Source organism: Lipophrys pholis (genome assembly GCF_963383615.2).
Source record: "Lipophrys pholis genome assembly, chromosome: 1".
NCBI classification, from domain to species: Eukaryota; Metazoa; Chordata; class Actinopteri; order Blenniiformes; family Blenniidae; genus Lipophrys; species Lipophrys pholis.
This window is the reverse complement of record NC_137635.1, coordinates 50,242,937-50,268,770: the sequence shown is the minus strand read 5'-3', so window position 1 is coordinate 50,268,770 and position 25,834 is coordinate 50,242,937. Positions and strand designations below refer to the sequence as shown.

At 40.7% G+C, this 25,834-nt stretch overlaps 2 protein-coding genes across 3 annotated transcripts; both read right to left on the bottom strand.

Moving 5' to 3' along the window:
* Positions 1-122: 122 nt before the first annotated feature.
* On the bottom strand, positions 123-2,440 carry LOC308114537 (gap junction delta-3 protein-like; the record flags this gene model as incomplete). The annotated part of the gene is made up of 2 exons (XM_080471493.1): positions 2,425-2,440; positions 123-1,231 (listed from the first exon to the last, which is right to left on the bottom strand). Exon 2 carries the CDS (start codon positions 1,209-1,211, stop codon positions 123-125), a length of 1,089 nt encoding a protein of 362 aa, XP_080327619.1. The 5' UTR covers positions 1,212-1,231; positions 2,425-2,440.
* An 852-nt stretch (positions 2,441-3,292) lies between these two features.
* Positions 3,293-25,794, bottom strand: LOC308111489 (cyclin-Y-like). Of its 2 annotated transcripts, XM_080466405.1 has the most exons (11): positions 25,195-25,794; positions 11,764-11,838; positions 10,418-10,435; positions 9,868-9,902; positions 8,912-9,006; positions 8,789-8,824; positions 8,102-8,159; positions 7,272-7,391; positions 6,588-6,754; positions 6,342-6,504; positions 3,293-5,151 (listed from the first exon to the last, which is right to left on the bottom strand). In XM_080466405.1, the coding sequence occupies exons 1-11, from the start codon at positions 25,346-25,348 to the stop codon at positions 5,035-5,037; spliced, it is 1,038 nt and encodes a 345-aa protein (XP_080322531.1). In that variant the 5' UTR covers positions 25,349-25,794; the 3' UTR covers positions 3,293-5,034. The 2 variants fall into 2 exon arrangements, with proteins under 2 accessions (XP_080322531.1, XP_080322532.1); XM_080466406.1 differs by lacking the exon at positions 10,418-10,435 and having other exon boundaries at positions 3,893-5,151; positions 25,195-25,755.
* Between the last annotated feature and the right edge of the window lie 40 nt (positions 25,795-25,834).

Sequence of the window (25,834 nt, the reverse complement as noted above, 5' to 3'; positions counted from 1 at the left end):
TTAGTGACCAAATATTGTCAAATATACTGTGATGGAGTGATGTTCAAAATCTAAATATTTGTGCTGTAAGAATACAAATTGTGTCAGAGAAGTGAACGTCTAGGAGACTCATGACAGTGCTTTTACACCCATGCTCTCTTATCTTGACATTCACTGCTATCAGTCTGTCCGAAGTTTGTTCCAGCTGGAGTGGCCTGGTCCGGCTTTTTAACACCTATGAGTGCTGTCGCCTTCGGGTTTGGTGATGTTCCCCCGTCACAACGCAACGATAAAGGAGCTCTCAAGTGGCTGTGAGGGACGAGGCGTGTCGCCACCGGAGTGCTCGTCGCTGTGGGCGATCGAAACACGTCCACTTTGCCATCTTTGATTTCCGTGCACCTCCCATTGAGCACGGCGGCGCCGTTCGCCTTCGCATGCAGATGCTCACCGTTCGGCCTTTCATCTCTGAGGCCGTTCATCTTGGAGCCTCCAGTCGGGCCGATTCTCTTGATCAACTGACCGTCGGGTTCGTCCGTCGTCATCGTGAACACACTGCTTTGCTCTCCTTTACTCATCTCCTCCATGAGCATCTCTTTCTTCCTCCTACACCTGGTGATCGCCTTCAGGCAGCTGACCAGGTCGACCAGACTCAGCAGGACGGAGAGGCAGGCGACGCCGAGCATGAAGTTGAGCATTAAGGTCTTCTCGGTAGGCCTGGAGGTGTAGCATTCGACTCCAGATGTGCAGGGGGCCTCATAGCAGAAGAAACTCTTAGGAACGGGGGAACCGATGAGGAAGAACTGGCCGCCGGTGAAAACGGCCTCCAAGAGAATCCGAGAAATCACAACGAACAAGTAGGCGCAGTGGAAGCGTGGCGCTCCCCAACCCCGGGGCAGGTCGGGGAGTGGAGCTTTGTCTAGGGACAGTTCTCTGGAGGAGCTCGAGTTCTCCAGGATGAAAGGAGAACCTCCCCGACCCCGCTCGCTGTAGATCCCATCAAAGTACGGGTGGGCCAAAACGTTATGCACGACGTAGGTGGCAAACATGAAATGTGGAAGACAGAGGAATATAAGCTGGAAAAGCCAGAGACGGAGGACAGACACGGGGGCGAACACGTCGAAGCAAACGTTGGAGCAGCCCGGCTGGATGGTGTTACAGACGAATCTCTCCTGCTCGTCGCTGAAGAGGGTGAAACCGGCCAGCAGGAGCAGCAGCGAGCGCAGAGCCAGCATCGACACCCACCAGGTCTTTCCTGCGAAAGGAGGGAGAGGCGGCCAATCAGAGGCGAGAATAGGCTTTACAAGAAATGAAACACAAAATGGAATACGAATACAAAAACAACTTCAAAACGGTTTTGTCCAATTCAGGTTTGAGTTCTAATTCAACCCCAGCAAACAATCTGTGAAGGAACGGTACAACTAAGATAGGTACCAAACCAATTAACTCCAAAGCCTGGGGTGTCAAACACATTTTACTTCAGGGGCCACAAACAACCCAGTTTCATCTTGAGCAGACTCGACTTGTAAACTATTTCATAATAACCTTTTTCTTTTTTTTTCTTTTTACTTTTTTTGTCGTGTTGCAAAGTATACCTGGTGAAAATGTCTGTTTTTGCAAAACCTCCAAAGAATAGAGTCGCAACATATTTCAATGACAGCAAAATACACCCTTCAGCTAAAAGTGCTAAACAATACAGCAACATACAGAGAACATAAAATAAACAGTAAAAATAAAATATATGTGAGTACTTATAACAGTACTAACAACTTAAAAACTCTTTTCAGAAATTGCCACTTTGTTTTCTCTTATATATTGTATTACTTTCTACTATGTTATAATTGTGATTGTCTGCTATTGGCAGCGTTCTATCAAGCTTCAGTATCTTTAACCACCCCACCTCCCTTATATTATCTCTTTTGGCAGATTGTAATTAAAAATATGTTCTTAATGACTTTTCTGGTTCAGTTAAATTAAACTTTACATCACCTAAGTGAGTGGTGATCACTTCTGTGGTTCATTAAATTCTTTTTTTCTAAATTAGAGATTTCCAATTAAATGTTTTTTGCATTGTGTAATTGGTTCAATACCATGTTATTGTGTTTGAAAAACAGAAGAAATATAAACTAAGAATGATTTTCAGGTATTTTTATGGTTAATAAAAAAGGCTGTAGACAGAAACATGTACTTTTCTGTGAAAAGAGTCCTCCAGGTTATAGTTATTATTCCTCACACAACATACAAGTATTTAAAAATGCTGAGTTACAGTTGTGGCAATACTCACAGATTAAAAAATATATACTACACAGAGTCGAGTTCTTTGCATGAACCACAAACGACAATATAACTGTTAAATGAATGTTATTTTACAAATATCAACATACTATCGCATATTATAACCACCAGTTTGGCTTTTATCCTTATAAATAACCTCAAACAGGGACTCACCAATGAAAGACACATTATGACTGATGGCGATGATGAACAAATCTGTCGTCATCCTCGTAGTTTGAGGAGATTCCTCCTGATTCCGAACGGCCGAGCCACGCGATCTGGAGGAGTTTCTGACTGGTGGTCCTCCAGGCGGTGACCCTCACAGCTCCACACTGAGCACGCCGTGCTGCTGTTGTCTGCGGAGGCCAGGACCTGTGGAGGGAGCTATTCTTACCAGGCTGCCATCTAAGCATTGTTGGGATGTCTAGGTACAAATCAACCTCAATCCCGAAGTGAAGTCCCGACCGCACTCTTTGTGTCTCTCGTCAGATCACGACGACAAAACACCGTCACGGCTCCATTAGTAAACAAGAGTACTTTTCTCTTTATTAAAAACATAAATCTGCCACATCCATAAATAATTTACAACAAATCAGTTTGTGAAGTCTTTATACACTGTACAAAGTTAATTTGAAAAATAAGCATATCTCACTGGTTTAGATGAGTGAAACATCATCATTGTGCTGAATGGACACATGAACCCAACCTGTTAGTCTGCACTATAATACACTACACCAGTAATATCGAGTACTCCAGAGTGAACGGCTGAGGCTTTAGGAGACCTAAAAGAAAAGAATCTGTGGCCATAATGTGCGTTGTCTTTGGTACATATTTGAATAATATAATAATATAGTAATAATCATCAACTTAGAATATGAAGATTGAACATTCATATAATACTGAAGAGATTGAAGTATTATCCATAGAGCTCATATCTAAGACCAATGTAATGACTGGTTGGCCTTGAGGAGCTTTTCGACAACAAGATATATGTCGACGGTGTTAATTAAACTTGCATCTTTCTTTTTTTGTATATTTTGTTCACTGTACCGAACCGTCACACCAGATTACAGGTCAAAATATACAAATTAGACCAGTTCACGGTGAGAGATTTAGTGAGACTGTGCTCCAGATAATACATTTTCAAAATGTTAGCCGTAGGTTTTTTCTGTGTTGTGTTTGCATGTTCTTCCTGTGTCTGCGAGGCCTTCAATCAAAACGCATGAGGCAACTTTTCTGGCTCATACAGGCGGTGTGCGACTTTAGCCGTTAATGTGAGAACCTACTTAGCGTCAACCAAAAAAAATCAGTCACTTGCACCATCGTGTGGTTTGAAATGGTAGTGCATTAGCTTGTGAGCTTGCTAACTTTAAACTATTTGAAAACAAATATTAGATTTTTTTTTTTCACTTTATCTGGACAAAAGAGTCATTTTACAAAACACTCTTGTTTTCCTGGCTAAAACAAGCGAAAAAAACGTGAAATAGCTGGAATGGATAAAATTGCTAAAAATGGCAAAGGTTGGTATTGAAGTTTTGAAAACTTTTTTTCATTGTGAATCTGCAAACTATTGTTTTGGTTGCTTCCACGCAAGACCACAGATTCTGGACAACAATCGATGTCGCGTTAACTGCTTGTCTTTGTCTGGGACGGCCAAAATCACACAGCGCGTCGCCTCCTTTATTCAAACTAGAGCAGGTAAGAAAGTCATAAATATCTTTTCAATGTTGAGTGATGTACAAGTATACTTCTGTCGCCACGGGTTTGTGTTCTTACCTATATTATTGATTCCAGCCCCCAAAAACAGCCATAAAAACAGCTATAACAGTGGATGTTTTAGCAAAATAGTGAAATGAGGATCCCATTAAACTGCACATACACACAGATGAGCTGTGTCACATTTCCAATACATGTCAAGAGAGATGTGCTTCAATCTACAATAAAGTTGGAAGACAAAAAAAAACACAACTAATTTCTAAAAGTTATGTTAAGTAAACACTTGACACAGTCAAGCTTATTAATACTAGTGATTAATACATGCCCAAAGGTACATTTTATTCTGTACAGCCGGGGTGTCGAGCTCGTTTTTAAGTCCCGAAAATACAGTTCCACTTTAGAATAGCAAATTAGTGCAAATCCAAGTTAATTTCATTAAAATATTTTCCACTTTACAAGAATATTCGGAGCCAGATTTAATGGTTTTGCCACCCCTGCTGTACAGTTGAGGGAATAAACATGTTTTGATTGTACATGTTGAAAATTACAATATCATAGATTCTCTCACGTGAGTCTTATTGTCACATTTTTAATAAATCCTGGTGCTTTTTTTTTTTTTTTCCGTCAGTGGCGTTTGTCACTTCAAAATTGCAATCCTCCGTTTAAACGAGGAGCGTCACAGTAAATGAGCAAACCTGAGTATCAAGAGGTACGCTAGAAATCCTGTAAACCTTGTAAAGATTCCCGGAGAGGGAAAAAACTTGCGGACACTTTTATTCGTCTAAACTCTACCCGGCGGAAATAAATATTCAGTGGAGAGTCCAGTGCTACACCCTTGAGTGTGGAGTCGTGGTCCGAAACAAAAAGAGACAGGAAGTGTTTCCTCTACATGTGAAGCCGAGGCACTGTGAAGGCATCAAGTTAAGATCGACCTGGAGATCACGTTCCTCCCTCGGAGCGACTCGCGCAGTTCATCCGAAGGTGTGTGTGCTCCACGTGTCGCAGTCATCGTCGATGCTGATTTACTCCCAAGACTCGGCACGTGTCGGTGCCGTTCCGTTCCCGTGGTTAGGAGAGGATCGCAGGGACCCATCGGACCCCGCACAGATTGTCCGTGCTGGCTGAACGCTTCCTGGCGGCTCGCCGCGCGTCTTTGTACATGTCATCGCACAACCTGGAAATAGCCTGAAGAGAGAACGTGAAGCAGACGTCGATAAGACGATTCCCAAAGTGGGTCTTTTGATGCAGGCAGTCAAGTCTCTTTACTAAATTTAAAATACCATGGAAAAGTTACACTTTCCACAAAACCTTTTTTTTTTTTTTTATTCATTACACATAAACTGAAGTTTTGATTCTCTTCATGTTTTTAAATGTTATAAGTCGTGGAAATCAAAAATGCAGCAACTCCAAGTATAAGAACAGGGGTTGTCAAACATAAGGCCCGTGGGCCAAAACCGGCCGGCAAGAGGCTCCAATCCGGCCAGCAAGTTATAAACGTTTCAAAGAAAACATTGATTTAAAAAAGATTTTTTAAACAAATTTATTTTTTTTTATTAAAATGTATTTTCAGATTGTAGTCATTATCTGTGGCAACCGTAACACATTTTCATCACGTATAGTCTGCGTCACAACAAAGAAAAACTTGAAAGTTCAAATATATTAGTTACTATGGTACTATTTTATCGGTTCAGCCCACTCTTGGGCTGAATGTTGCACCTTAAATGTGTTTGACACCCCTGGATTAGAGCATTTCATAAGATCGAATGCCATATAGTTTTTTTATAACTGACAGAAAATGACATGTAAAGAAACATTTGATCTTTGTTTTCTTTTCATCTGCTTCATTTTGAGAACGGTTCTCTTCTCTTAGTTATAGTGAAAGCGGCTAAACTTGTTAAAAAGGCTAAAAAGGAAAACACTGCGAAAATGTCAGAATGAGTCAGAACAGCTAAATAATAGATAAAGACAGGAAAATAATATAAACAGCTAAAAAAAAAATAGAGAAAACTGTTTAAACAACTACATTTGCTGAAACATAACACCAGCTTAAATCATAACAATATTCAATACAATAGACCAAACAGAATAGACCAAACGGGACTAAAAAGGATTACAATTCTAAAAACAGCGAAGTATTCTAATTATTAGTATGAAACTTTTAAAATTTTGTGTGTATAATAAAATGAAACAAATTTTTATGTTTTCCTTATTTTAAAAGTTAAGCTTGTTTTTCAGATCATAATGAATTTTAAAATAGAAAAGTGGCAACAACAGTTCATTTGGTCGTAAACGGTGCAGGAATCCATTCCTGCTCAAAAAAAAAAAAAAGAAAAGGAAAGCAGACTATTGTCCAGAGCTGTGCTCGAGCGTCTCACCTCTAGTTTTTGGGCCTTGTCCCGGCTGAGCGGCTCCAGGGGGAAGCTGAGGTTGTTGGACTCTGAGAGCGACCGCAGGTCAAAGTAATACTTGGCGTAGACACTCGACGGCACGTTGATGTTGAATTGGAGCAGCTCCAGAAACTGGCGCTCCAGCTCGTTCCTTGAAACCAGATTCATACAAAAACGTCTTAAAACGGCGAGGAAATCTACGACGCGACAGGATGGGAGGAGCTGACCACTCACATGTCCTCCACGGTGATGTCCTTGAGGATCTGACAGTAGTCTACGTTCCAGACTGCCTGGTCGTCCCAGACCTTGGATGCCAGCAGAATCGCTCCCAGAATGATCCTCTTCCAGTTCCCTGGACAGATGTCAATCTCTGCATACGTCAGGAGCCTCTCCAGGTAGACCTGGGCAGAAATAGAAAGAAGACATGCTTTAAAACCTGCATGAAAGCTAGAAAGTGGTTAAAAAGCTTCACCGTCAAGACCTGACAAGCTCTCTAAAAGGTGGACGATCTAATCACACTGATGTGTTTCCATGAAGTGTTCATTCAGTCCTTCCTCTATGTGTGACACACAACATTCATCACGGGTCTCCGAGGCCGAGCTACAGGATCAGACAGCTCAATAATTGGGACGCAGAGTCTTCATCATCAATTTACACACATCCCTGGCTTGTCTGAACACATCAGGGTTGGAAGGAAACGGTTTCTTTGTTTGAGGGAGCGCAGAGAGAGAGAGCAATACAGTCATTTCTATACATATAACACACCATCGTCAGCGTAGAGGGGAACGTGGGTGTTTTTTTTAAATGTGTATTAAAATGATCGGACAATGGAGGCTGTTCCGTCTTCCTCCTTGCTTCCTGCACACGGCGAGACAGAGAAAAGTCATTTCAGGTTGAAGGAGGTTTAAAAAGTCTTACCAGTGTGACTATGGCGCACTCGGAGGTGAGCTGAGCGGCGCTGAACAAAGTCCTGACGAAACGGTAGATCTGCTTCTGCTCCGGCTCGTGTCGGTCGTAGTCCAGGGGAACTTCTGATTTCTGGGGGAAAAGGAGAAGAGGAAGAAAGGCGGGGTTTAGGAAACAGGCAGGGTTGAAGCAGGAAAAAACATTTTAGGAGGCAGAATGTTAAGCATAAGGTGGCGATTGTGAAACACCAACAAGTACATAAAAGGGTCTCAGTCAGTGTGATTTCCTTGAAATCTTTGCAGGTTTAACTTTCTAACACTTGTATAGCGCCTTTCTTTTCTATGTATCTCAGGATACATTTAAGTTTCATAATGATGATTTAGAAAGCTTGACATGGAGCCGTTTTGGGGTTTTTAATTTTTTCTAGCTGTTTTCTTTTTTTTCTTTTTGTAGCCATATTGTTTATTTTCTTAACACACCATCATCAGCTTAGTTTTTCTTCTTGCTGTTTTTAACCACCCTGTGTAAAAAAATTGTTTTAAAATGACCAAGACCTATTCTATCAAAACATGAAGTGTAATTTTTCCGAGTTGAGATTTGTTCTTAAAGAATGTGGTGACTTGTCATAGCTCAAGTTTGATGATTGGGCTTATTATCATTTTCTTCTCATTTTTAAACTCATTTTTTATGTTTATTTCTTACTGATTTATCTCTATTTCTTTGTTTTCTTTGTTTCAACATTTCACATTTCACCCACTGTTTCTGTTATAATACTAATTGAGAGGCTTGACATTGGATTGAATTGCAGAAAAAACCTTGATGAATAAATTTGTGTGACTTACTGTAAGAGGGTGAAGCTTCTCATCAAAGATGTCTAGTAGCATTACTCCATCTGTGTCCCTGAAACAAAAGAAAAAAGTACAGTGTTTCACCACATCAATGAAATATTTCTAGTAAGAAATGAGCATAAATATGACTAAAATCAGATTGACTAATTGGATTGAGTAAGATTTATGACCTTATGCTGGTCTTAAACGGCTAAAACAGCTAATATGGCTACATCTGCTAAAAACAACTAAACAGGGTGTAAACAAAAATTGTCAGAAAATGTCAACAATTCCTAACATTATCTTTTATTTTTCAGAAATTCTACATAAGCTACAGTTTTTGGTCAATCTATAAAAGTTGAGTGGCAGCCTTTCTCCCACTCGGAAGGTTCGATTCCCATCTCCACCTGTCCACACGCTGAAGTGTCCTTGAGCAAGACACTGAAGCCCACATTGCTCCCAGTGGATTGACACCGCCTTTGCATGGCAGCAGCCTCCATTGGTGCGTGAATGGGTGAATGTGATTAACAAAGTTGAAAAGCACTATATGAGTCAGGTCCATTGACCATAAGCTTTATATCTTCATTTTGACACTTAAAAGTCTCTTGTGGTTTCTTCGAGTCATATTGGTTGCCCACGTCTGAACAGAACATGATTTTAACATAAAACACGGAGACCTTCAAAATAAGAGTGAATCCTCACCTGTTTTTGATGTGGTAGTAAATTGCCAGAGCGACGCTGTAAATAAAAAACAAACAATGTTTAAGTGGATGTCGGAGGGAAGTGCAGAGTGTAAATAAATGTGTGTGTCGTGTCCGTTGGGACCATTTGATGGTGTATTTGAGGTTGGGCTGGCTGACGGTGTTGTCGTCTATGAAGATGGTGGAGCAGGAGCTGTACTTCCGTCTGGACGACCCATGCTGCAGGCGCACACACACACACACACACACACACACACACACACACACACACACACACACACACACACACACACACACACACACACACACACACACAGACTGAGTGTTATTGGAGTGTACATGTGTTTGACTGACCCACATTAAGCATCCCGGGGTGGGGGGGTGGGGTTGTGGGGGGGACGGACAGTGGGAATCATCTTTTGTTTTCAATGTTCAGTAAATTCAAAATTATGAACAGCTTGTTCTGAATTCAACCCTTTATTAGGAAAACAACCATATTTAGAATCATGTGTACTTCCCGCTATTTCTACATTGAGCAGTGTTGTTTGATCTCTTGCTTTTTAATATTTCTCATTATAATATGTAATAAAACCAACGATAAAAATAAATTAAAAACAAAGAAAGATTAAAACTTATGGATTAAATATATTGGGCATTCATTATGAGGCCTTCAATGAATTACCATATGATATTATAAAAAGTAATATTTCATCACTTCAAAGTCAATGTAAAATAACCTAGAATGTGGTAAAAAGCATTTTAATGACCAAAATAATCCCACATAAATGACCATTTCTCATGCAAAATGTCCCTAATTTGGATTAATTTGTCATTGTAATATGTAAAATGTATATTGCAATATAAGTACTTGCTTGTTGTTATGCTGTTAGGTTAAAAAAAAAAAATGGAATAAATGCAAAAGTTACCAAATATGATCACTCAATCCAAAAGTCTTAATATAAAGTATTTAAATGAGTGTTATATCTTATTATATCGAGAGGTAAGTTACTCAATTACAGGGAAATCTGCAGTCGAATTCATAGGATTTTGTGTGAAAAAGAATAAAAATAGTCGACTCACATTGTTGAGGAAGAGGCTCTTTCGTTTTTCACGCACTGTGAAAGATTACAAAAAACAGGCTGGTTAAAGAGTGTAACTTCTATAAATCCACCGGTTATGTATGAGGTTATGAAGCAGGCTGTTATCACAAGACGAAACAACGCAGCGCCGACCAAGACTCACAACCAGCGGATTGTTTTATGTGCTGAGTAAAGAAGTGTTAGATCAGCGGTGTCAAACTCGTATTAGTCCACATAAAGCACAATTTGATCTGGAGTACATCGGACTATCAAAATTATAGCACAATGATCAAAAAACTATCAATAAATCACCACAACTGTGAATATTTTGCCTTTAAATGCAAAGAAATGTGAATTAAAATTTTTTAAAAAATGGTTTAAAGTTCTCATATTCAAATTTTTGCTGGTCGGATTAGACCCTGGTGGGCTTTGTTTTGGGTCTTTGTTTGACACCTCTGTGTTAGACAAAGAATAAAACCACAGGACGCTTCGACAGAGAAGAGAACATGCGCAGATAAGCCACTAGAGGGAGACAAAGTCACACTACTCACCGTGTCTGTAAGGCGCCTCTGAAAAAAGAGCAACAACCTCGTTTTTTTCTCTCGTTTCTCAACAGCGCGATTCCTCTCAGATGTGTGTGATTCAACATTTGATCATATCAATGTTATAGATGTGCAGAAAGTCAGGAAATGATACAGAGAAAAGACACTTTCACCCTTTTTTACTCTTTTTCTTCCTTTCTATCGTAAAACTTTGACATGTTTTGCACATTTTAGCGCCATAACTGTTTAAACTAAATCCAATAATTAATGTTTACATATGTGAGGCATGAATAGAGCAAAAAGACTTTTGTGTTTTGGTGTTTGGATTGAGGAGAAAAGGTTCTTAAATCCAATCAGTGCATATGATTGAAACTTTCAATTTAAAATTACGGAGAAAAAAGACCTTGATCTGATTATGAAGTGATTTTTAAAGTGAATTATTTGCAAATAAGTCAGTCTGCGGAGAAACTGTCATATAATCTTCTAGAAAATTCAACAACAGTGATTTTTACATGTTAAAAATGCTCCTACATCCCTCAAACCATTAAAATGTTATATTTCCAAGATCTTTATTGATAAACTATGAAGGATTAAGGACATTCATATCCCACAGAGATTATATAATCTCTGAAGAGATTTTGCAGCAATTTCTCACACAGTTTTCATAAATTACTTAAATTTTAATGTCAAGCTTGTGAAAAAAATGTTTTTAGTTCCAATAAAACCAACTCCAACCGTTAAAATCAATGCTAATAGAGTTTTAAAGCCAGAGATTGTTTGCAAGTAGAATTTATCTCAGGAACTTTAGTAAAAAACTAAAGATTGGTTGGAGATTGGTTCACCAGTATGTGCTTAATTTCTAAATGTCATGCAAAGATGATAAAAAAAAAGAATAATCCTGATGTTTGCTTCTAAGTGGAATATCATTTGAGAGAGAAGCCAAACCTGCAACATCCACATGTTCCTCACGCGGAAAACTGAGTTTAAAAAAATGAAAATCTTCAGAGCTTTTTGATCTTATTTGGCGTCACTAAGGCATGTTTGTGTTTCTGTTTGTAGCTGATCTCATGCTGGAGGCAGGGGGGGTTATATCTGTGACCGTGTGTCCAGATACCACCCCTCCTCCTCTTCATCCTCCTCCTCCTCACAGGACTCATCCTGCCTCAGGGCAGCAGCATGAATTAGCAGACATCAGCTGGCTACAAGAGAGTCGACCCCCTGCACACTTCTGATCCTGATCGTGTTTGACTTCTGTTCAGACTCGGGTCAGACTTCAGTAAAAATGTGGAATTCTGCACAGAAGCAGCAGGTTTTGTTGTTTTTGTGTCCTGATAGTTGAAGTGATTTTTACTCACCGTCATTCTGTGATTTGCTGAGGAAAATGGTGCTGGCCCGGGGGTGGTCCGATGGATTAAAGTCCATATTCAGCTCTGTTAAAACACATAAAGATTAAATCAGTTTCAAGGCAAAGATACGACCATTTCTAAATAATAGAAGTAGAAAACTTTATCATCAATATACAATGTGCAACGAAATTGGAAAGTTGCTCCTCTCACAGTAAAAATGAACAAATGTAATGAACTAAAACAGTGCGTTATAAAAAAAAGAACAGTGCGAAATGGCATTAGGGTCACAGATGTTTCACAGCAGGTTGTGAGTTTTTTTGTAATTTATGAATTAATTCCTGACTATTAGGAATAGAATTCAAAAACTGATAACATCGAATGAATATTCAACTGATGAAATTCCATTAAAAGTATTTAAAATACACTTGATTTTTACTTTTAAAGTTACTTTTTGAAATCTGAATTCAATTTAAGTGAAAGAAAAATTTTATTAAATAAATTTTTTAATAATTTATATGACTATAATTGACTTTGACGAAACCCCTGTATAAAAGATTGGAATGTTGCGTTCATTATTAAGATGTCGCGGATTAATTCGGTAAACTGACATGCTGAAATAAAAGGAAGTATATAACTTTCTTTGGACAGGAAACAGACTATATCCAATGAGTAATCGACCCTGACCAAACACCTTTAAAAGTGATGGAAATGCATTTTTGTGAACGTGGTTTATATTGAAATGTGTAGCAAGCGAACCGAGGAGCTCAAATGTTATTAAATTAAGTAAAATACAATTAAAACAAAAAACACTTTGGAACAGATAACATTACATGAGTAAGTTACTCTGATCTGAAACACAATTTTTTTTTAAATACAGCAACTCAAGTTAAAATGGTAAACCAACATGATGAAAATAATTTTTTTTTTTTAAATTAGATAAAGTTAGATATAATGAATTAAAACCAAAATTAAACACAATAATTTTTTTATAATATTTTCAGAATAGCACATGCATGATCCTTTCCTTAGTTTCATATAAATAAATAAATAAATAAATGCCTCCGTCAGGCCCATTTTTTATTTATTTTTTTCCCCTACACTCAAACACATCCCTGCATGATTCACCTCTGATCTGCATTCCATCACGCCCGGGGGGCCGGAGGGCGTGAGCCTGTTTCTATGTGTGCATCCTATAAAACACTACAGAGGCTCGCTCATAAACACAGGCCCTCACCACACATTCTAAATACAAATCCTTGCTTTCTACAGGGCTGTCTCACATCAAACATGTCCTCCGGAATATGGATAAACATAAACTACCATTAAATAACATCATATTGCAGCATTCAGATTGAGCTAGCATAGCCTGAATGGAGTCCTTTCCTTCCATCACGTCTCGTGACATCAACATTTAAACATCTCTGGCACGCAGTTTGCACGGCCAAATGTTCGGACTCCTACAATATGGCCGCAAGAAATCCCAACTATTTGATTACAATGCAGACGTTTGGGGGATCGTCTGTCTCGGTGGCAGCAGCTGCAGTAAGACGAGCCACTGAGGTGGAGTTCAGTGGGAATAATATCAAACACAATGAATAGAAGCATCGTGACGGTGCCGTTCACGGAGGCCATTCGGGTTTATATGCCGTGAAGTAATTCACCGCCTCAGCGCTAGGGGGCGTCAGGTTTCTCAACGTTCGGTCGTGAAATCGCATGAAACTTGGTATGGAAACGGTGAATTACAGGCGCGAGTTTGGGCGTATACTTTCAGACCTTTTCAATCAGACAATTCCCCAACTTGGTCCATTTTCAGTAGCAACCAGCAAATAAATCCAGTAATTTAGAAATAATGGTAGTTACAAATATTTGTAGATGCACGTCACTCAGGTTCTGCTTCTTTATGTGAAGCATTTACATAAATTGGTAGTAAAATGTGTAGTGGTATACACATTTTAGATTGTAGTGGTATAGAAAATGAATGGAGGCTACAATTACCCACTACCACCATCTTGTGGCAGAACATGGTATTGCAAGACGGGACAACCTGGAATCATACTAATAGAGTCAGTCAAATCACAAATGAAATATCCAATCAGTGTGAGAGATGAAGTTTCATTGACTCCAGTGCAGAGTCTCTCTGATTATATACTCATACTCACCGACTACAACAGTGTGTACTACACTAGTATTAAGTCGGGTCCTGTTTTGCCTTCAGAACTACTTTCACGTTTATTGGCATAAATCTAACCGAGTACGAGAAACATTACTTGAAGCTGGTAGCATAACTGTGCATAAGCAGGTTTCCACAAGATACTTCCCTTTCCTTTCGCACGTTCAAAATAGATGCTTGAGTCTTAATCAAAATTGATCGTAGATGGGAGTGTGTAAGCTCTCCTGGGTGTACCCTTCATTCATCTATCGTTAACAAGGCTTATCTCCACCCCCGATGATGCTAAATTAGACAAACTATGGAACACAATTGGAAATTATGGTTGTCCACTGCACCATCTTGTGGCATGAAGGGGTATTGCAAGAACCAGGAGTTACAATAAGAGAGAAGTCCGGTACCACAAATTGATTGTCCAATCAGTGCAACTCGTACTCACTTATATTTGTTAAGATGTAACTTCATTTGTTCATCGTCAGTTGACATTGGGTCCAGCTCCCCTTCAACCTTAAATAAAATTATATAGAAGATGAATGGATGGATGTTGCAGTTAAGTAATACACCATCTTGTGGCACAAAGTGGTATTGCAAGACCTAACCACCAGGACTTGTTGGCTATAATTGAACATTTCTTCTGTTGCGATCAGAGTGGCAATCTGCCAATGAAAGAATGTCATAATCAATTATTAACAATAATAAGAAATAAGCATATCTAAATATATTTTTCATTGTGATGAAGAAACGCACGCTCTCCCATCACGCCGGATGTATCTCACGGTTTACCACTGATGTGTCAAATACTCAACGCATGTGACAAGGCCCGAGTCGCTCACACACAGCAAACTCAACTTTTCCCGGTTGTCTGAGAAGAAACTCTTAACTGTTAAGATTAATGGATAAAAGGCAAGGACCAAAACGATCATTTCACACCGTCAGTCAATGAGTCCCACGTACAAATGTATACACCGTCTGAACTGTTTCCAATTGTCAAGACAGAGAATCGCGAATGCATCTTATCATCATCGCACATGTGCTTTGAAGCATTTCTGGATTAACCCGAGCACTTTTCAGGGGATCCCAAGTGGAATTCACGGCACAGCAGCTGGTGTCGAGTGTCGTCACGCGATATTCGCCCCCGCAAGTAAACTTTAACGAAGACTTGTTGCAGAGTGAAACAGGAGGAGCTCGGCTAACCCATCAGCTGGCAGGCCCCCGCTTGTCTGCGCTGCTGCTCGTTCATAATGAATTAACAACGGACGCACACCTGCCCTTCATCTAACGGCATCACCGTGCTTCCAACCATTATCTTGTCTTATTGTACTTGTCACAATATTCGTTATAGTAGAATCAAATCATGACTTAAAGGGGACATATCATGCTAAATCCACTTTTTTAGCCCTTAAATGCATTTTGTTGTATATTTAGAGTGTTTAGAAGTACAGAAAAGTTCAAAGTAGTCTCTTCAGGTGCTCCGTTGATATCTTTATATTCTGTTTTGGTCATATTTTGCGATCGGTTTGGATTTTTCTATTCTCTATTACGTTTTTTGAATAATGACGTCACAGTATTCTCAGCGGAACTGCCAAATTAGGACATCGACATTTCGAGCAATCCGCCATTTTTGTTTCTCGCTGCGATTTTGTAGTCCAATCGAAGTTACGAGAGGATAAGTCGAAATGTTCGGTTGTTGGATGTAGTAACCCACAAGCTTCGTTACACCGTCTCCCAGCATCAGAACCTTTTCGAAGTGCCTGGTTGAGTTTTATTTTTCACAGAAATGTACCCACATCTGTGGGTAAGGTCATTTTTGTGTGCGCGAAGCACTTTAAGGACGACTGCTTCAGCAACCTCCGCCAGTATAAAGAAGGATTTGCCGAAAGACTTGGTCTGATTGAGCGGTCAGTTCCTTCTATCTATGGAGACGACGAACAGAGCACTTCGGTAAGCTGGATATAACGCTAAAAAGTGTGATGATAAGACGTCCCTGTCATTGTTTTGTTAGCATTAGCAGTTGCACCGTCTTCATATGTTAGCGCTGTGTGCTCGTTTTAGATTATAATGTAACTTCTGTGTTAAATAGTCGTTGTAATACAGGCAGTATTGTAGTAGTGGGCATGGATGGAGAAGTTAGTGTAAATATAGAAACACACCATTGCGTTACATCCATATGAAGACGTTGTTCTGTAGGTGCATCATCGTCATTTTCATCTCGCTCCGCCGGGTCCGACTCTGGCTCCAACATGTATGGCTGGATGGACAAATCTTCCCTTGTTGACATTTTGTAAATAATGTGTGAATATAAAGTTTCTGCGCCGCTAGATAATTGTATCTGTTCTATCAAACTACAAAGATGGCCGAACAGGGTGGCGTTGAACCGAGTGTCACCTCTGCAACCTGGAGAGGAGGCGGGGTATGAAGTGTCTCATTTGCATTTGAAGAGACCGCCCCAAAACGAGTTGCTCTCAGAAGCACATCAGAAAAGGGGTTGAAAAGGGGCCTGTGGAACTCTAATAATGAGGAATTCAGACCCAAGCATTGCAGTTTCGCGTTGTATAGACCACAACTGTATGATTTATATGTAAAAAGGAAGGATTTAAAAGCATGATATGTCTCCTTTAAGGGTTTCTGATCCTTCTTTAACTACTCAGATATTCTTTGTCCGGGAGCATTAATTAGACGTTGGTTGTATCGGTAGTGCCTGAAATAAGCATTAGCCTTTTCGAGTACTTGGTTCATAAATCTATTTCCTATTAAAACACAGAATATAGAGCATCTTCCCCCAACTAACTAAGTAGTGGATTTGATGGGGGGGGGGGGGGAGTTCACTTCAACTTTATTTCATCCTTACTTGGCCGTGGTTTAAGACGTGAAACACATTGAGGAAGTGCTCAGTCACTATTTGGCCTCGGGAGGATTACTGCGGCTCCCACAGTCATCAAAGTTTCCCTCATCGACAATGCGTACTGATATGAATCGGATCCCGTTGTTATTGTTGGAGTCAGTTTAAGCATTCGCTCCCATGGAGTCGGTGAGCATGCTCACTCTTCAGTCATGCGTGGTATTGTTTGGAAGTAAGATATTGTGTACAGACTGAATGCCTCAGTGCCTCTCTACTAGTTTGTATTTCTAGATGTCTAATGAACTTTCAGCTTTAGATCCATCTTCATTATGACGCCGCATGTCAAGTAATTCTAACCCTCCCTTATACTGTTTCAACGCACACACACACACTGACCAGTGGCAGAGTAAACAAGCACACACACACACACACACACACACACACACACACACACACACACACACACACACACACACACACACACACACACACACACACACACACACACACACACACACACACACACACACACACACACACACACACAGAGCCCCACATTCCTGGGACAGAGAGGGAGAGTTCCCTGGGAAAGCAATGATAATACAGTATAAGCTTACACAGGCACTTTAACCACTCTGCCAGAAGCGCCGTTACCATAAATGCATCTAGTGGTTGAATGAAAATACAATTTAAATGCACTAAATGTGCAGTTGGAATGATAATGCACATTTAGACAAAGAAGCTTTTTATATATGTGTGTAATATTTATTCTTTAATGGCCCAAACATATTGCCATTAACCTCTGACGTCTGCCTGTTGCTTGCCGTTTGTGAGCGTGGCACCAACGTCACACGTCAAATTCATGAATTTCAATTCTCGTGATTTCCCCCAAAACGTAAATGAAAACATCCACAAAATCTGAGCTGTATCTGAGTCTTGTTGCCTGCCTTGTTGAAAACACTCTTCCTCACTCGACGAGCTGATGTGAAACCAGAGTGAATCCGTCACTAGACTGACCCACGTGTCATGATATTACAGCTGGATGAGCACTGGATCATCATCTGTAACCTCATAGTGAAAATATCTGACAAAGTTGAACTGAAACCTTTAAAAAAAAAAAAACAGTACCACAAACAGTATAAATCGAAAAAATTGTCATGTTATACACCGGTTTACACAGGAGAACCGCAGTTACAAGAATATTTAGAATATTTTTTTTACATGCAACTCTTACAGAGTCCAACCTGGAGCGGGTCCATTTCAGCCCTTCGTAACGTAAAGATTACCAACAAAACTTTATAACAAGAGTAACTTCTGATTGCACTCTTTTATTCAGATATTGTGGTGTGCACCTGGAGGGAGTTCTCATCTTTCTCATCGTCTCATCTTTCTCTGCCTCCACAATATATAACAATACTGCATTTTTGGTGTCGGTTTACACAACAAGTTACTCGCGACCCAACTTTATTGTCTGAGCGGTTGGAATGGTACGGACCAGCTGGAACCAGCAGATGGCAGTAGTGCAACTTTACAAGAAGAAGAAGAAGCAGAAGAAAAAGAAGAAGAAGAGAAACTGTCATCAGGGATGTAGAGCGGTGGGAAACAATGTAGATAGATAGAACCAGCAGATGGCGGTAATGTAACTTTATGGCTGCAAACTGCCGTTACACCCAAAAGAAGAAGAAGTTTTCACTTGAAGCATTGCGTAAACGGCACCTTAGAAGCAAGTTGTTTTTTTTAACCAGCATTAGGCTAATTAGAAACAGTTACAAAGAGCACGTCATTTGTTTCAGCTCATTTTTGGCACCAAAAAGAAGCACGTCTCAATTTTAACATGTTACAAAATTAAAGAGAACAATTAGTGCAAAGATAGGGCATGCTTCTTTTTTTATTTTTAGATAATTTACTGCATTTAACTGCTGAAAGCATCTTTAAATTGTATTTGTTTCAATTTCACAATATGAATGTGGAGACTTTTTATCACGTAATCGTCCTTTCTTGTACTGAAATGTAGAAAAAACTGTCTTTATTTAGAGGATAATGTTGTTGTTTCACTGGTCTCGCTACACTTAAGCTTAAATTGTGGCGTATGTGAGTCCTGCGGTGGCTACGACCGCCTGCACTGACCCACCGGCCATTCAATCCACGTTTGACCCGGGCTGGAAGCGGTCGGTCTGGTTTCCTTTTGATCGGTCTGGTGATCAGAACTGCCGCTTTCCCCCCGTAACATCCGGTCCCTGTCCAACAAAAATCAGACTTGTCTTTTAAGTGTTTTCTGCCTCCGCGGCTCAAAGCGCGACGCGCCCGTGTGAAGTGATAATTAGCGAGACGCGGCGTGTTCTCGGAGTAAATTGCTCTCTCGTTGCTCGTCAATAAATCAAAGAAGAGATGCTCACCGGCGAAAAGACCCCGAGTGGAATAATTTACCGCGGGCTGAAGGAGACGAGGGAAAACAAGACTCCAGTTTCTGGTTCCTGGTAATCAACTTCATTGTTTGTGTGCAATATCTTTGCATATTTTAGCATTGAGCTAATCTGTCCCTGCTGCTGCTGATGGTAAAATAATAACGTTGCTTGATGTGACCTAAACAGTGGAGAGAAAAATAGGAATATATTGTGTTTCTTTATTTTTCACATTGCAACCATTGTTCAGGAACACACGTTTAAGTCTAAATTATAACATAATGCTCTTAAAAAGTCAAATTTAACCTCATGTCTCCTATTTTGTTTCTCTAGGAAATGCTTTATTCTATGTTTTCCACATAAATCCACTGTAGTTTTGGCTCACTGGTGCTTCATTTGTGTCTCATTCAGTGCCCCAAACAGAACAAACTACAACCTTAATGTAAATGAATGACACCTTTCGAGAAAATGTGTTTTTAATTCCGACTAAGTGAACACAGACAGTCACTAAGTGTTCAGTATGACACAAACACTGAATGTATCAGCATGAAACACCATCATGTCTTTTCTCTGTCTTAAAGCGGTACGTTATTATGTGAACATGTTCTATATCATGTTGAATATTGTGATCATGGAATCTACAGAAATAGAAACTATCAAGTGGGTGATGATTCATGCGCTAAAATCTATTCTTCCAAACATTAAATCTCCAAATTTTATTATTATTATTTTTAATTCACATGGACAAGAAGAACAATGGCGTCCTCCAGAGTGTCATGACTCCCGGTCCACATTCTCCTGGGACTTGGCATTTTTTATAGTTGAGTGTTACTGTAATAATAATAATCCAACTTGTTCTGCAGGTTTCTTCCTGTTAAAATCTTTGACTTGATCGGCCATAAGGGGCACCAACAGTTTATCCTCGTCTGTTAAGTGGCAGTGCTCTGAAATATTACCAGTGTTACAGCACAGTAAATGGGCAAAAGAGGAAAGCTGGAAGATGGAAAGGGCGATAAAAGAAAGTCCCCGGATAAAAAAATTTAAATCTTGCAATTCCAGGAGAAAAAAAAATGCAAACTGGTGGCAATTTTTGAATTTTTTTTTTTTAAAAGCAATAATCTTAAAAAAAAAAAAAACAGTCCTGCGCAGGGAGAACAGGCAAACTCCAGCTCGAACCTCTGATCATGCGTGAGAGCCAACAAATCCGCCATCAATGCATTCAAGTTGCATAGTAACTCACAAGTTCCAAAATAAAATTTGAATTTAACTGCCTGGCTTTACTTTTGCTCTGCGACCAACAGAGGAGCCTGTTCCTTCCCCTGCGTGTGCCGTCGCTAAATATAAGAGCATCAGCTGATGGGTGACGCCTCGCGGACACAACAGTTACTTTAAGGGAGAAACACAGGAGGCTTTGTGGAGGAGAGGCTCGTCATATGATGGCTTTTGTCTCCCGGTTCACACTCCTTCCAAACGTCTCACTGCTTTCGACTCTCCACATGCAAAACAAAAAATATATATTCCGTTGACGGCGAGCGTGAACCCATCCACCTCGCGAACGGTCAACTGAGATTCCACATCAACGCACATATCTATTAACACGTCGCATCAGGACGTGTCGACTGGGTATCTCGTGAGATTTTGAATCGGAGAGCTCACGATGAGAAACGCTTATCTCTGTGGGTTCGTCGGCTGGAATCTCGGCCGCTCCGAAGACAAGCTGATCAAAAAAAGTTTAAAAAAAATCTGCACTCCTGAATTAAACATGAGAACCTTTTTAAAGCAGCAAGATTTTCCACAAACTCAGCTTTTTTTCGGGGGGGGAAAATCTATCCTGCAGTTGAAATGTGGATCGGATTCTTGAGGTCACCGAGAGGATATTAGAATAGGAAACTTGCCATGAAGTCACTTTAGGACACCGATACCGGCATAAAACAGAGCGCAGTGTAATCATATAAATGTCGCCTCACAAGTGTCATAGTTGCATCTGATTAAACAGTTTTATGGATCACATCAAGACCTTTTTTTTTAATCCATGCACTTTCTATGAAAACTGCTTCTAATCAGGCATGTTTGATGACACAGCAAGAAACACACTCCCCTACAAGCTCATTATTCATCTGTTAGAATTGTGGGAATAGAGACAAACCTACACATGTAGAGACAACATGCAAACTCTACAACCTTGCCCCGTTTTCAAATTGTCGCCATGCAAACGTGAAACTTTTCCCAAACGAAATGTTGTCATGTAAACTGGGGCCTTGCATCAAATCCAAACCGATTACTTTGCAAACAGTTTCTAGAGGGGAAATTCTACAATCTATGAATGTTTCTCGTGACTCCTGGAACTTTATGATCCTGTTGAAATGATAAGTCTCGACTTGTAAAACTTATTAAACCCCTAAACAGTACTTTCATGTCCTTCATGCTGCATTTATATTCTCTTTTAGCTTCTCCAAACGGTTTAAAAATCTACCAACATATTCATTGAAAATCGTGTTGTCAATGGCACATGTAGTCATTGTTCTGGGTTCCGGCTTTAATGGATTGAAAGGAGTGGACCAATTCGGGGATCTATTCTATCCTAATGGGCTCAAAATCTAATTCCACTTTATCAGATTGCACTCCAACTAAAAATGGCACCAACTTTTAGGTTTTTAAAAGCCGGCTGATTCAATAAAATACACGCGTGACGTCTCGAAAGCGGCGTGTCGCGCTCCAAATTGAGGCGTTAATTCTTGGCGATCGTCCGTCCCCGGAGGCCTCGACTATCTGCTCCGACACAGGCTCGCAGCTGCCTCTCTTTTTTTTTTTTTTTGGGGGGGGGCTTTTCTTTTCTGATATTTCAGATTGTAATTAAGCCCCACTAATCTCCATCATGCTGTCTGTGAATTCATGACGGGCCCGACACATTAGACACGCTCCGGTTTCAATCAGGGCCCGCTCAGCGCGAGTCGTCTTTTATCCCCCGTCAAAGAACAGCCCCCCCCCCCCCCCCCCCCCCCCCCCCCCCCCCCCCCCCCCCCCCCCCCCAACCTCCCTCGCCTCACTTTTTCAACTCTGCTCTCACTATTATCCGCCGCGGTGAAGCAACGACCTTAAAACATGTTTGAGGGGAAAAACAAGAGAGAAACACTTTGACTGTGATATCGTGGCCGTATTGAGAATATTAACAAAACACTCAGCTTCTCTAAATGGGCCGCAAAGCATGAATGGCCGACACTCGGCTAGTTTACAAGAGGAAATGACATCACTGATCGATAGACAGCAGGTCTCCCAGCATGCTGAGTCAGCGCAGCCGCAGCAGACTGACTAGGACTCCTTGTGAACTACACAGAGACATGAAGTCGAGGACATGCAGCTGAAGTATTTGCTGAGCCTGAAATCAGAATGACGTTCCATATCTTCACAGTACTAGATATGACATCCAGTATTGTACTTCATGACATCTAGTAACACATGATACGATATTGACTAACACGATATGACAAGATATGGGAGAACGTTCATGTTTTCAAAAGCAGGTTCAAGCCCTTCCTTTTTAATCCATGTCTTTTAACCTGTTTTTGTTTTTACTTTGACATGTATATACAATCGTTGGCGGGTTTTTTTTACTCTGTTTTTATTGTTGTTTTTAACCTGTGAAGTACTTTGTGCTGCATTCGACTGTACAAAAAGTGCCATATAAGTAAAGTTTGATTTGACGATACGATACGGTACGATACGATACGGTACAATACGATACGATACGATACGATACGATACGATACGATACGATACGATACGATGCGATACAGTATCACAAGTTAATATTGGACAACGTAACTGTACTCGACAAAGTACTGTATTTTACAATACTATATAATGTGATACGTCACGAGAATATACAAAACTAAACAATACCAAATGATATGCTACTATCTCCAATAAGATACAGTACCACTAGATAATATGATTCTACACTACAGAATGCTGCATGATACCACAAAATACGGTACTCTACAGCAAAATACAAGACTGAACAATATAATACTAAACCACAGACTACAGTACAGTACCGGATGATGTGATAAAATACGACACGATGCAAGACTATTCCTAAATACTACAATATTACATGATAACGCACAATACACCACATAATACACTATACAACGCACTTCTAAAAACACATATTATCTTAAATATATATCCAAAAATAAGAGTTTGGAGTCGTCAAAAGGACATTTTCACAGCATGACCTCTGTCAATATGTGTTTAAAGCCATAATGAAGCACACATTGGAAGTTTGTGTACATTCTCATGTACCATAAACATATTTAAGTTAGAAAATATATGACTGGCGGATGATGTGAAAGAGGTTTCAAATGGAGCTGGACAGTGAGAAACTCTGCACGTTTCCCCGGTGAAGAGGACGTCCAACATTAATACGAAATGAACGGCTGCTGGCGGAGAATAAGAAATCCATTTAGGAGACACTTTCCAGTGTGAATGGGTCAATTGTGATGCATATCAGCATGTGTCTGTGATGGTGGTGGTGGTGGGGGGTGGGGGGTGGGGGGGCGGGGGGGGCTGTGTTCCATAGCTGCACTTTTCTTTCACGCACAAGCTGAAAACAAAGGCCAGCACAAAGGCGTCTGCCCTCGTGAACAGGATGTTGTCTCTCCCTCGGCGAGAGGGAAAGTGCACACGCCTGTGCGCCGGTCGACACGTCGCTTTAGTCAATACGACCGCGGACACGAGGCGGCGGCTCTCGGCTGAGATGTGACGACGATTAAGAGCAGAGGAAAGGTCTCAACAGTTCAAATTCAAGATTTTGTGTGGTGGTGGTGTTTGATTCCTATTTTAGACAGAAGACACATTGATGCGCTTGTGACTATACATGAAGACCGTTAATAGCACTATTGTCTCATGTGTCTCTTATGAGAATACGTTAAGCCCCGTATCGTTCATTTATCATTAATTAGTTCAACAGAACACTCCTGTAGTATATAGGTCTTCGGCACATGTGCGAGTCGAGGGACAATAACAACGATGTTTTCCTCCAGAGCGTCACGACTCCCAGTCCAGATTCTCATTCGACTTGGTCGTTTTCTAGTTGACAGTCACCGCAACAGCAATCCAACTTGATCATCTGTCCACACTGATGTCTGTTTATAACGTATCGTTCTCTGTGCCTATGTGTGTGGTTCCGTTACAAAATCAAACAACAGCGCCCACTCATGGCCTGACATGCTCACGACATCGTTTTCAAATTGTTGCTTTGTAAAAATGCTAACTTTTCTTAAACAAATACACAAAATATTGTGACTTGAAACGTTGCTGTCATGAAAGCTCGCTACCCATAATGCAACAGCTACAGGATAAGATTTTTTAGACCTTTCACTGTATTTTGCAACCAGAAGTTTTCATTAAAATTGGCTCTTAGTAGAGATTGTAATTTTCACTAGTTTGGTTTTGCAGAACTATAGATATTTTCATCACAAATACTCTGCAACGCAACAAAGAAAAACTTACATATAAATTTAGAGGTTCTAATGCTACTATTATGGCAGCTGTGGCTCGGTTTAGTAGAGCAGTTGTCTGTAATCACATGTTTGATTCCCCATCTCCACTTGTCCAAATATTGTCCTTGAGCAAGGCACAACCCCAAATTGCTCCCCATTCGGCACCTTGTAAGACAGCCGCCTCCATTGGTGTGTGAATGTGTCTGTGAATGGGTGAACGTGATTAACACTGTAAAGGGCTTCGGGACTGTTCAAGCAGTTGAAGGGTGCTATATATGAACAGTCCACTTGTCATATTTCACCAGTCAGACTTACTCAACATGAAATTGATCTGCATGTGGCCCCTGATCTAAAATGCGTTTGATGATTCATGTAAGTTTCTGTTTTTGATCTGTCAAAGTGAGATAATCGCATTTCCACTCCCGTGTCAACTTAAGATCTAACTTTCTGACTCTTAACCTCGTGATCAGGGTTAAAAAATAAATAAATAAATAAAAAAAACCTTCATGTTTGAGTGGATGTGTTTACCGTCGACGTTTTCCCTGTCGCTGATGTGCTGGAGGTTACACCCCGTCTCCTCCCTGCTCAGATCCGACTCCTGGTGGTACGACTCCAGCCTGGAGTGCGCATTTCTGCGGAGCTTGGGGCTGGCAGAGACGCAGCAAGAGGTGGTGCTCCCCATCTCTCCCCACCTTTACCGACCCTACAGGGCAGATCGGGGCAGTGTAGCACGGATATTTATTATTTTTTTTTTTTTTTTTCTATTACTCTGGAGCCCGAAGCGAGCCCGCTGCGCCGGTCAGCACAGATCAGAGCGCGTCCGGAGCATCCGCTGCAGCGTCCATAGATCCCGGGAGCAGAGCGTCGGTGGGCGGCCGAGGAGCTTTCCACAGAGGCGGAGGATGGAGGTGTCACTTCCAGGACGGGAAGCGGATCCGTGCGACGGGGTGATCCGACACGGTAGCGCCGGACATGGTGAAGGGAGGACTCGCAAAATAAATAAGAAAGAAAGAAAAAAGGGAGGAAGAAAGTGCGTTACGCGCGTCGGCCGAGCGGAGCTGTCAGCGCAGCGCAGCGCCGGAGAGCGACAGGGGAGGGCTGCAAATCCCCGCAAAAAGGTTCCGGTTCAAGGGGGTGGTTACAACTGACAGAGCAGAGAGAGGGAGAG